At 43.1% G+C, this 11816-nt stretch overlaps 1 protein-coding gene across 1 annotated transcript; it reads right to left on the reverse strand.

The window, feature by feature from the left end:
* Positions 1–8907: 8907 nt before the first annotated feature.
* On the reverse strand, positions 8908–9777 carry GPR141 (G protein-coupled receptor 141). The gene has a single exon (XM_056857901.1). The coding sequence runs from the start codon at positions 9775–9777 to the stop codon at positions 8908–8910; it is 870 nt and encodes a 289-aa protein (XP_056713879.1).
* Positions 9778–11816: the final 2039 nt, after the last annotated feature.

An 11816-nucleotide genomic window follows, 5' to 3' on the forward strand; every position in this document is an offset into this window, starting at 1 on the left:
CAAACTTAATGTTTTATTTCTTAATACTAAATTAATATGTACCTGGTAGCAGAATAACCAGTGTATAGGCATCCCTTGTACTCTCATAGCTGTACTATGGTTCCAACTGAAGAAATACTTGGTTAGCAGTAGGGTTGCCAACCTCCAGGTACTAGCTGGAGATCTGCTGCTATTACAACTGATCTCCAGCCAATATAGATCAGTTCCCCTGGAGAAAATGGCCTCTTTGGCAATTGGTCTCTATGGCATTGAAATCCCTCCCCAAGCCCCATCCTCCTCAGGCTCCGCCCCAAAAACCTCCCACCGGTGGTGAAGAGGGACCTGGCAACCCTAGTTAGCAGAGTGCTCGAGGTGCATGTCACAGTGGAATTTTCCTGGTGTGTGTTTGCTGCCGAGAAACAAAGCTTTATCTTTGTAAAACTAATATGAGTCCTTTATTGTAAGGAACCCCATTCTAGACAGGATAGAGACAGGATTCTAATCTAGTCTAACTAGCTAGGATGGATGGATGGATGGATGGATGGATGGATGGATGGATGGATGGATGGATGGATGGAGATATAGGAGGCAGGTCCTGCCCTCATGGGGCCAAGATGGAGAAGTGTGGTATGGAGAGAAGGTATCATCTGGAATGAAGGAAGTTTCCCTGAGAGTAGCAATCCACCCATCAAAGGGATAACATCAGAGCAGCAGGAAAGAAGGATGCTCAGGGTCCTGACCTGTCTATCTCTCTGACTCTCTATCGTCCCCCTCTCAAATTTGAGCCTAAGAGACAGCACAAAGTCCTTCACTTGCAACAGCATTGACATGATGATGATTCTCCATTTTGTAGTCATTGTCACTAAGAAGTCAGATCATGCAGATTAGCAATGGAGCATCCACACAGGAGTGTTCTGCACACCTTTCTCCATCTGCTGCCACTGCTCAGCATTTTTTCCCACTTGTTGCTGTTTCATCCAAGGAATTTGGGGGGGGGGCTCTAAAAAGCTGTATCGTATTATAGTATCACACTCAGAACTGCTCATATGTATGTAGATTATGGACCTAGCTACTCCTGAATCTGATTATTCTTTTACCTTTGGTAGCACATGATAATTATTTACGACTATTGCTGCAGTCTTCAAAGGCAAACCAAGCAAGCCTGGGCTGCCAGAACACTAGACAAATACTACAACTTAAGCATATTTACTTGGGGAAAATAAGACTATTGGGTTACATCTTTTTTTATACCAGCAGAAAGAATTAGATAGCAAAGCGGAAGATGAGTCAAAGAGAAACTCACACTACAGACAGAGAATGGCAGCATATAGACCAATGCTTTGCTATAAGAACAGTTCTGCAAATTGAAACACTTGAAAGTCACCAAGGACATACACTTTTTGCCATTTTGAAAACAATGATTTAAACTAGCCATCTAGACTAATCCCATTATTAGTCGTGCTATTTTCTTTAGAAAGCTATGCATAATTCTATAAATTGGTAGCATAAGTTTGTATTTCATGCTGACAAATGAACATTACCAACCCCTGCAGTATCTGAGACACACAGCTTTACAGCTGCTGGTATGCATTCATATAAAACATTCGCACACAACGCCCATCCACAGTGGTGCCTACTGGTTACAGCTTGGCATTTGCAGTTTTCAGGGGTTGAGAAGATTGTCGTGGAACTTAATGAAGTGTTTTTTAAAGTGTCTCACTTTCAGAAAACATAAAAGGTTGGATTCAACCAGCATGTGCAATCTTACCTAATTTCCCTCCACATTAAAGCCCCCCTTCTAGGGTTGCCAACCTCCAGGTACTCAACCAAAAGCAAGTTAGCCTGCTGTAATATGAGGTCAAAAAACAACAACCAGGCGTTCAAAATAAGGAAAACATAGCAATAATACTGTCAGGATCCCTAACAAGTGTATCAGAGTAGTCTATTGTATAGATAACCAAATATACTATACAATCATGCAATGCAAGATGCAATACAAGAAAACCAGGTGTTACAAAGAATGTCCAAAGAATAAAATCCAAATAGAGTCCAGATACTGAAGATACTCCTTGAGATCAAGGAATCCAATAGGTACGATCTCCCCAGGAACCACGTTGTCCATGGAAGGGTTACTGAACCGTGGATAAAGAGTCCAGCTTTCATTGACTTCACTCTGGGGAGATCGTACCTATTGGATTCCTTGATCTCAAGGAGTGTCTTACTTCAGTATCTGGACTCTATTTGGATTTTATTCTTTGGACATTCTTTGTAGCACCTGGTTTTCTTGTATTGCATCTTGCATTGCATGACTGTATAGTATATTTGATTATCTATACAATAGACTACTCTGATACACTTGTTAGTGATCCTGACAGTATTATTGCTATGTTTTCCTTATTTTGAACGCCTGGTTGTTGTTTAACCCCCAGGTACTAGCTGGAGATCTTCTACCATTACAACTGATCGCCAGCCGATACAGTTCACCTGGAGAAAATGGCCACTTTGGCAATTGGACTGTATGGCGTTGAAGTCCCTCCCCAAACCTCGCCTCCTCAGGCTCTGCCCCAAAAAACTCCCGCCGGTGGCAAAGAGGGACCTAGCAACCCTACCCCGTCCCTCGTAGCTTTTGTACATGTAGGGCCCACTATTTTCAGTATAGCTGATTTTGATAATCAAAGAGAATTCCTCCTTCCTTATTTCACCAACAGAAAAGCTGGTTAGATTCAACCAATGGCATGTACCCAACAACAGAGATCCAATGACTCATGGGTGCTCCAATCTTCACTATAGGAGACGGTGATTTCTGATTGTTTCCCCCACACACAGAGACCCCAAATTTGTCCCTTTGTTTCCCCTGATCCCCAGGAATAAACGTTTAGGAGACTCAGTGGGATGCAGCTGGTGGAGGAAATGGGGAAATCTCATTCCATAAAGTTCATGGATACATGCCAGTGTGGTTTAGTAGTGAGATAGCCACTTGCTGTCCTATTTCCCAGTATACATTTGGAGAACCTTTCTTAACGTAGGCTTTTGAGAGCTAGAGAAAGCTCCCCCTTCCATCCTCAGGGTTAACAAACACCACCAAAGCAAGGTAATCTTGGACAAAACAGCAAGCTCACCCACCCCACAAGATTTCCTCTTCTAAATGTACAATAAATATGTATATTGGCAGTCTCTCCATGCTCATGTTCTTAGACAATACCCACAGTGATAATGAGCCCAGGTTCACCACTGCCGTACATGAAGTAAACTCCGTAAAAGAAGGAGAACTGAAGGAGAGCTGGGCCAACAGTCAGTTGGCTGCTGTTGCTATGGATACCAGAGAACATCCTTCTAGAAGCCAACAATAAGGTACATGTGTGTGTGTGTGTGTGTGTGTAGGGAGGGGGGAGACAGGAGAATAAATAGCTAGGTTGGATTTGAAGGTTGTTGGGTGGTAGGCCGACAGCCTATGCATCCACACACATCAAAGAATTATATTAGATTTGCACAACTTCTTCTGATCCGCTCAGCCAAATGTAGTCCACCAGCCATGTTTGATGGTCTTCCAGGTGTGTGATTGTTTTTGCACTCGAAGGCAGTGTGAGGGATTGCTCTGTTCTGTGTCTGGACTGTCCGTACAAGCGACAGGCCAGGTCTCTGTCAGTAGAAGGGTTCAGGTCTTGGCTGGACTGTTTCCCATTTAGGCCCCTGCTGGAATGTCTCGTTCGCTTTCCTTTCCTCATTCCCACCTCCCTCCTCCGACCTTGGCTTTCTCAGGTTTGAGTTAACGAGCTCCTCTGATGTCTTTGATGTGTATTCAGTAGCTTAGCTCAGCGCTGTTATCACTTGGTTCTCAAAACATGCAACCGGCGTCTGCAAAATAGAACTGTTTATATTCTAGCCCTTTTGACTATGTGAGCACTTGTAGCTTTGTACCATGTAGGCCCTGACCATACCTGATGGTTTCCAATAAACTTACCTGCTTCTGAATGGTCGTCTGAGCGAGTGATTTTATGGAAATAGCCCAGGGAGGTTGGAGACCCTCACAGGCAGGCAGTAAAAGGAGATGGCTCATTGAAGCCCTGGTGTGCTGCCATGCATGGCTGGTGATCTGGGTTCAGCCCTGAGAATCACAAGCTGCATAGCCCCAGATTATATGATGACATTCTTGTATTTGCTCCTATATTCGCCTTAAGAATGTAAGAACATAAGAAAGGCCATGCTGGATCAGACCAAGGCCCATCAAGTCCAGCAGTCTGTTCACACAGTGGCCAACCAAGTGCCTCCAGGAAACCCACAAACAAGACGACTGCAGCAGCACTGTCCTGCCTGTGTTCCAAAGCCCCTAATATAATAGGCATGCTCCTCTGGGACTGTAGAGAATAGGTATGCATCATGACTAGTATCCTTTTTTACTAGTAGCTTTGAATACCCCTCCCCTCTCCTTGGAAGGATGAGGGTCAGATCTACTGGTTCCAGTCTTTAATGGCTAGAGTAGAGGATTGTATTTATTTATTTCTATATTTATACCCCACTTTTCTCCACAACAAGGACCCAGAGCAGCTTACAACATTGTTCTGCCCTCTGCCAGAGTGACTCCCCCATGGTCACCCAGTGAGCTTCCTTGGCAGAGTAGGGATTCAAACCTAGGTATTCCAGATCCTAGTCCAGCACTATCCACTACACCCCACTGCAATCAGTACCACTACTGCCTCTTCCCATTTGTTGCTACAATACTTAAAGAGTTTTTGAGAAGTCATCGCCTGCTTTACTCCTTGGACTTCATCAAGGAGAGATTTCTCCACTCTTTCTTTCCCCTGCTTTCTAAATTGTTCATGAACTCTGTTTTATAATTTCCATCAGTCCCAGACAGTCTATCTTTATTTTTGCCTTGTATTTTCAGTTTTATGGAATTATCTTTATTACGTGAATGTCTTGCCTATAAAAATGCACCCAGCATAACCAAAGCATGTTGTTGCCTTGGTGACTATATGGTGACCTTAAGAACGAATGCAACTAGTGTTTGAATAATAGCCTGTAGAGTAATCTAAATCAAATGATCTGCAAAGCTAAACTTAAAGATTTTTCTGTTAGGAAAAGCTGCACAACCATGTGATTCAGGGGTATAAGCACAGGCTTTTCCTCTGAACAGTCAAAACTAGCTATATCCCTTCAACCATTCAGAATTATTGGAGGCAATTTCTGCATTCTTAGGGAGATAGTTCTGGCCTTTTCCTCTAACAATAAATCTGCTGGCAAAATAGCAGATTATGTTTAATGGGAAAAGCTTCTAAAATATCATCCTGAAGGTCAAGGCAGAAATGACGCAGGGGATCTGTAATTAGGATCGCCCACAGATTAAAAAAAAAAACAATTAGCAGCCTTACATAGATGCTTTGAAGGTACCATACCTGTCTCCCCCTCTCCCCGTGCAGCTATTTGCAACTTCAGGGGGTGATTTAAATCAATGGAAAAGGCATGGGAGGAAACCTTTCTTCTTGCTTTCACTGTGGCCTTTCCACAATATTCACATGGGGCAGTTAATTAGTTTAAAAAATAACACAGAGAAGGTCCTAATAGCACATCATGTCTAATTTGATCCCTGCCTGTATATTTTCCTTTCTAGGACTAATAATGGCACAGGTGGGGGTGGGGGTGTCATTTTTTATTGGTGGAATTACCGGTATATGGGGCAGTAGGGTTGCCAACCTCCATGTGGTTTAAGATAACAACAGCACAAAGGCTCAATATCTAACACCTGTTTTACCATAATGATAATTGCATATTCCACAAGAAAAATAGTGCAAAATAAAGTTACAGAAAGTCTTCACAATTCCAGACAACAAAATAAGTAGAAAAATAAATCTAACGCTTTCTCCTTTGCACTTCTAGGAGACTAATGTCGGGTTGCTTCACCAACAAGGCAGAGTTCCAAGGATATATGCTTCCATGGAATTCAATCATTTAACTTGTGAAATTAAGAAAATCGTTAGGCATCATTGGCATGTTTTATACAATATTCCGGGGTGCTCTCAACCACCACTGTTTGGGTTAAGAAAGACCCAATCATTCAGAAATTATTTGGTTAAAACCGACACAGTAACAAGTAAACAAGGAGTTAACATCAGCGGCCACCACAAATGTGGTGCATGCTCCGTTTGTGTCTATAGCTTACCGATCAAGGAAGTTAGTTCCTCTAGTTCCAATTTTAAGTTTAAGCTTAAACAATTCACCAATTGTTTATCACAAAATGTTGTTTATGCCATTTTGTGCCCATGTTTTTTATGCCATCTTGTGCCCATGTTTTTTAATGTACATTGGGTCGACCTCTAGACAATTAAAACTACAGATCGGCAAACATAGGGCACGGATACGCTCTAAAACTATGGACTCGCCTCTGACAAGCCATTTTTTGCAAAAAGGACACTCAGACAACGATTTATTATTTTTCGCCTTATGGCAATACAAACCATGTCCTTACTGTTGTCAGGACACTGTTAAAATATTGCATAGACCGGAAATGAGATTTGTCTATCTCTTTAAAACAATGTCCCCTGCAGGTCTCAATAATGGATTTGACCTAGCATGTTTCCTTTGAGTAATTCTCCCTTTAAGAAACTCCCCCATTTAGATTAGCCCCAGCTGGTTGACTGCCTGTTTAATGAATTTAAACTATGGAAAACTAACAGTTCCTACCAGCCATCAGAAAGATAGAAGCACCCTGTGGGTCCACTGGTTATTGGATGGTAAGCCTTGATATAACTTTATTTTTAAAATATGTTGGATGTATTTGTATTTGTATACTCTTTGTGTGCAACTGGTCAGTATGTTCCATGTTTTTTCAGAGGTCATTGTATCCTTTATTACAATATTTCTTATGCAATACGCAAGAAACAATACAGAAGGTCAACTGATGAAGCAAGTTTATTGCAAAACGAGCACTGATCTGGAAGTGTCGTTTTGTTATTGTTGAACTTTGGACTATTGCATATGTACACGGGATTCCTTGGAACTCTGCCTTGTTGGTGAAGCAACCTGACGTTAGTCTCCTAGAAGTGCAAAGGAGAAAACGTTAGATTTATTTTTCTACTTATTTTGTTGTCTGGAATTGTGAAGACTTTCTGTAACTTTATTTTGCCCTATTTTTCTTGTGGAATATGCAATTATCATTATGGTAAAACAGGTGTTAGATATTGAGCCTTTGTGCTGTTGTTATCTTAAACCTCCAGGTGGTAGCAGGAGATTTCCTGGGATTACAATTGATCTCCAGGCGACAGAGATCAGTTCACCTGGAGAAAATGGCTGCTTTGGAAGGCAGACTCTGAGGCATTATACCCCACTGAAGTCCCTCCCTTTCCCAAACCCCACCCTCCTCAGGCTCCACTCCCAAGATCTCTAGGTATTTCCCAACCTGGAGCTGGCAGCCCTAGGTAGAAAAGTTATACTCCTTTTTCTCCTTATATACTGGACCCTGATCCCAATCAGGTACCCAGATAGTTGCTACTTGCCTTTAAAAACCATGACCACGAATCTCCAGTATCTCATCCAGGTTGGCCATAAGACATATTACTTCTAATGCAAGCTGCACACTGCAGGCAGGTATGGCAGAACAATTGTTTGAGATCCAAGTGAGGCAGATCATAGAAACAGAAGTGTCCTTATATTTAGAAGCAACTGTAAGGATAAGTGGAAAGGGGCACACCTAATTCTGCAGAGTCAAAGAACATTCTGTGAAAAGAGATTCCTGACAGAGCTTCTGCTATTGCAGATGGGATGTCTAATAAGCCCTAGGATTTCACCTGAAAAAGTAGAAAGAGCTAAGATGCATCATGTCAAGGGGAAAGGAATCCTTTGGTATCAGTGTTGAGGGCCTGATGAGAGACCTCTAGGTTCAGGGATGAACTAAGCTACAACCAGACCAGCAGTTACCTATACCTAACACAGATTAAATAGACTGTCATTACCTCTGCTTCATTCCCAGTGCACATTCTATGGTAGCCTGACACACCTATGTGAGTTGTAATAACATGGCACCATGGCTTGTGAAATAGAATCACATTTACCATGACGTTAATTCATCTACTGGCTCTTGTGACAATGGTCTCTTCTGCATTTAAGAAGGTTATGCATGGAGCATAGCGTTGCCAGCTCTGGTTTGGGAAATACCTGGAAATTTGGGGTTGGAGCTTGAGGAGGGTGGAGTTTAAGAAGGGGGGGAGCTCAACAGAGTATAATGCCAGAGTCCACCCTCCAAAGCAGCCATTTTCTCCAGGAGAACTGATCTTGGTCTTCAAGAGATCAACTGTAATAGTGGAAGATCTCCAGGTGCCACCTGGAAATTGGCAACCCTAATGGAGCTGAATACCACAGGGCTGCCTCTGATCTGTCGGCTAGAGGCTGTGTGGCTTCTCCCACACTAAAAATGTACAGGGGATTAAAAAATGTAAAAATGTTCCAAAGTACGGGAGAATATTTGAAGAATACTGACGAGAGCTGGGGGGATGCCATTGTGCAGGAACAGGAAAGTCAGACTTTGGTCATTTATGCATGGGAGTTTTGCCTGAGGTTCGTTGCTGGCTGGACCCACACTTTCCTGTTGGAAAGCCCCTGAGCTTTGCAGTTCAAGTCCCTGGTGCTACTATATGCGAATGCAGTAAATCAGTATATAGATAAAGAGCCATAGACTTTTAGTTTTTCAATTTCCCTTTAATTATACATTTATCAATATGGCACTTTTCACTTGTTCTTTTGAAACAGGAATAGTACCAAAATCTCTAATTGTGAAGTAGTTTGCTGTAACTGCTATGCAACATCCATGGAATGTAGTCAAGAATACATTTTTGTAGCTCTCCATGTCTAATGATGATGAGTCTGAAAATCCCTGAGCCATACACCATTCTCCTATCCAGCAGGAGGAGATGCTGTTGCTACATAGCAGACTGTTGTTTAGCAGCATGAAAAGACAATGCTATTTTGCCTCCAGAGCTGGCTTCCACTTAACACAAAGGACAACAAATCGAGGCAGCTGACTGCAGTGGTACTCAAACAAAATTCATTGTATATCTCCAACTGAGAACCAGCCTCAAATTGCTGGATGTAATAAATCCGGAAAAAGTGATGAGGAAGGAAACAAAGAATTATGAACCATACAAAAATCAGACTTTTTAGCTGTGCCCGGAACTCTTGATGTGAACAAATGGATCCTGATAGCCTTTTTACCATTTTCAGAATGATGGACACTTGCAAGCCCAAAAGGGCACAAGTTATTACGATCACGGCAGCAATGACAGCATAGTTCAGTCCTTTCACTGAGTTGTTCTTTAGCTCCTGGTGAAATCTAAAACAGGTGGCATTGTCATAATGCCCTGTTTTGCTGTAGCAATGGAGGATGAGTGGCAGAGCAATCACAAAAGCCAGAATCCATATAGCCGCGCTGCTTGCCATAGCATGCAAGTTCCTATAGAACTCCAACTTATCTTTCCACTTGAAGAAAATAAGGCACCTGCTCACCAAAATAAACAGGTAGAATAGAAAGGTGAGGTACATATGGATGTGTACCATTGCACTTGCAATTTTACAAAAGGATTGTCCAAAGACCCACTTGTCCATGATGTAGTAGTACAGTCGAAACGGCACAGTCACAAGGAAAAGGCTGTGAATCACCACCAGATTTATGACGGCTGTTGTGGTCACTGATAAAGTATTCATTTTCACTAGAAGAAATGATATTTTGATGGCTCCACACACCCCTCCAATAAACACCACTGTGTATATTGTAATCAAGACGGCTTTCCAGATGCCGTTTGTTGGCTCCATGGGTTCAAAAGGTATGCTTAGAAAGCTTGTGTTCTCTTTAGCCAAAGTCTTAGAATTGCCTTCTGTCAAACACTAGGGAAATAAACACACATCATTAGAGTTTTGGAAGTATACTTTGAAATGACAAATCTAAAAGTATATGGATCACTGCCTTTCCAAAGCAAACTATTAGAATAGGGGTGTCAAACATAAGTCCCGAGGGCCAGATCTGCCCCTTTGAGAGCTCTTATCTGGCCCGAGAGCCAGCAGAGACCGCCACCGTCCCCCACTCTCAATCTGGGCTGGCGAGGCACAGCCCAACCAAGTCACTTTTATGTCATATCTGGCCCTTGTAAGAAAGTGGTCCCTCCCATTTTGTACATCAGCTGTCTCTCCCTCTATGGTTGCCAACCTCCAGGTGGGGCCTGGAGGTCTCTCAGAATTACAACTGGTCTCCAGACTCTAGAGATCAGTTCCTCTGGAGAAAATGGCTGCTCAGGAGGTTGAACTCTATGGCATTATACCCTCTGAGTACCCTTCTCTCCCCAAACCCTGCCCTTCCCAGACTCCCCACCCAAAATCTCCAGGAATTTTCCAACCTGGAGCCAGTAACCCTCCCTCCCCCTGACACAGAAACATTATGGGTAAGAAATTTAAGTTATTTTTCACCTCCGCTACAACGCTTTGCATTTTGAGAAACAGGAACAGCTGGAGTTAGGAACTAATGTGTTGAGGATGCTCTGTAGCTGTGTGCATGGGGAAGAGATTTACAGTGCTATCTTAAGCAGAGTTAACACTAAAAAATATTGTCGAAGGCTAGGGTTGCCAGCTCCGGGTTGGGAATTACCTGGAGATTTTTGGGGCAGAGCCTGAAGGGGGCGGGATTTGGAGAGGGGAGGGACTTCAACGGGACATAATGCCGTAGAATCCACCTGCCAAAGCGGCCATTTTCCCCCAGGGGAACTGATCTCTGTCGGCGGGAGGTCAGTTGCAATCCCAGGAGATCTCCAGCTACTACCTGGAGGTTGCCGAAAAATACGGAACGCTTCACGAATTTGCGTGTCATCCATTCGCAAACTCGTGAAGCGTTCCGTATTTTTCGGCACCACCTGGAGGTTGGCAACCCGGCTCCAGGCTCTCAGATCCGACAGAGGCCGAGGAGGGGGGCGGGAAATTCCTTCAGGCAGACAGGCCGCAGTCAAAATCGAATTAAATACATAAATTAAATAAAAGAGCTCTTTTGCATCAGAGGCTCTGTCAGGCAGCACCTCCAAGTTTCTCCCTTGAGAGCTGTCACAGCCAAGGATGGGGAAAGGTGCCATTTTTCGGGTTGGTGCTCGGCCGAAGCCTTTGAAAAAGAGCTCTTTTGAGCCTAGCTCTACCCAACCGTGCCTTCAGGGTAAATTGGTGACAGAAAGAGCCGGCAGTTCGGTCGTGCGATTTCCCCCAGGCAGCTAAGGCACAGAGAATGGGTGTTTATCAGCGCCATTTTAAAAACCGCAGTCAGCACAACCCTGAGGAGGCATTTGGGGCCATAGCGACAAAGTGGGCACCCAGAAACATTTTTTTTTTAATATTGTCGAAGGCTTTCACGGTCAGAGTTCATTGGTTCTTGTAGGTTATCCAGGCTGTGTGACCGTAGTCTTGGTATTTTCTTTCCTGACGTTTCGCCAGCAGCTGTGGCAGGCATCTTCAGAGGAGTAACACTGAAGGACAGTGTCTCTCAGGGTCAAGTGTGTAGGAAGAGTAATATATAGTCAGAAAGGGGTTGGGTTTGAGCTGAATCATTGTCCTGCAAAAAGTATCCAAGGTAATGTGCTAACCATTGTCCTGTAAGTATCCAGATAATGTGCTAATGAGGGTGTGGTATGTTAATATGGAACCATTGTATCCTGAATTAACACATTAACAGATCACCTCAGGATACAATGGTTCCATATTAACATTATTATTAGCACATTATCTTGATACTTACAGGACAATGATTAGCACATTACCTTTGATACTTTTTGCAGGACAATGATTCAGCTCAAACCCAACCCCTTTCTGACTATATATTA

Source organism: Euleptes europaea, chromosome 11, assembly GCF_029931775.1.
Source record: "Euleptes europaea isolate rEulEur1 chromosome 11, rEulEur1.hap1, whole genome shotgun sequence".
In the NCBI taxonomy this organism is placed as follows: Eukaryota; Metazoa; Chordata; class Lepidosauria; order Squamata; family Sphaerodactylidae; genus Euleptes; species Euleptes europaea.

Coding starts and splice junctions, on each gene's coding strand:
- GPR141 (XM_056857901.1), bottom strand. CDS start 9,777: ATGGAGCCAACAAACGGCATCTGGAAAGCCGTCTTGATTACAATATAC.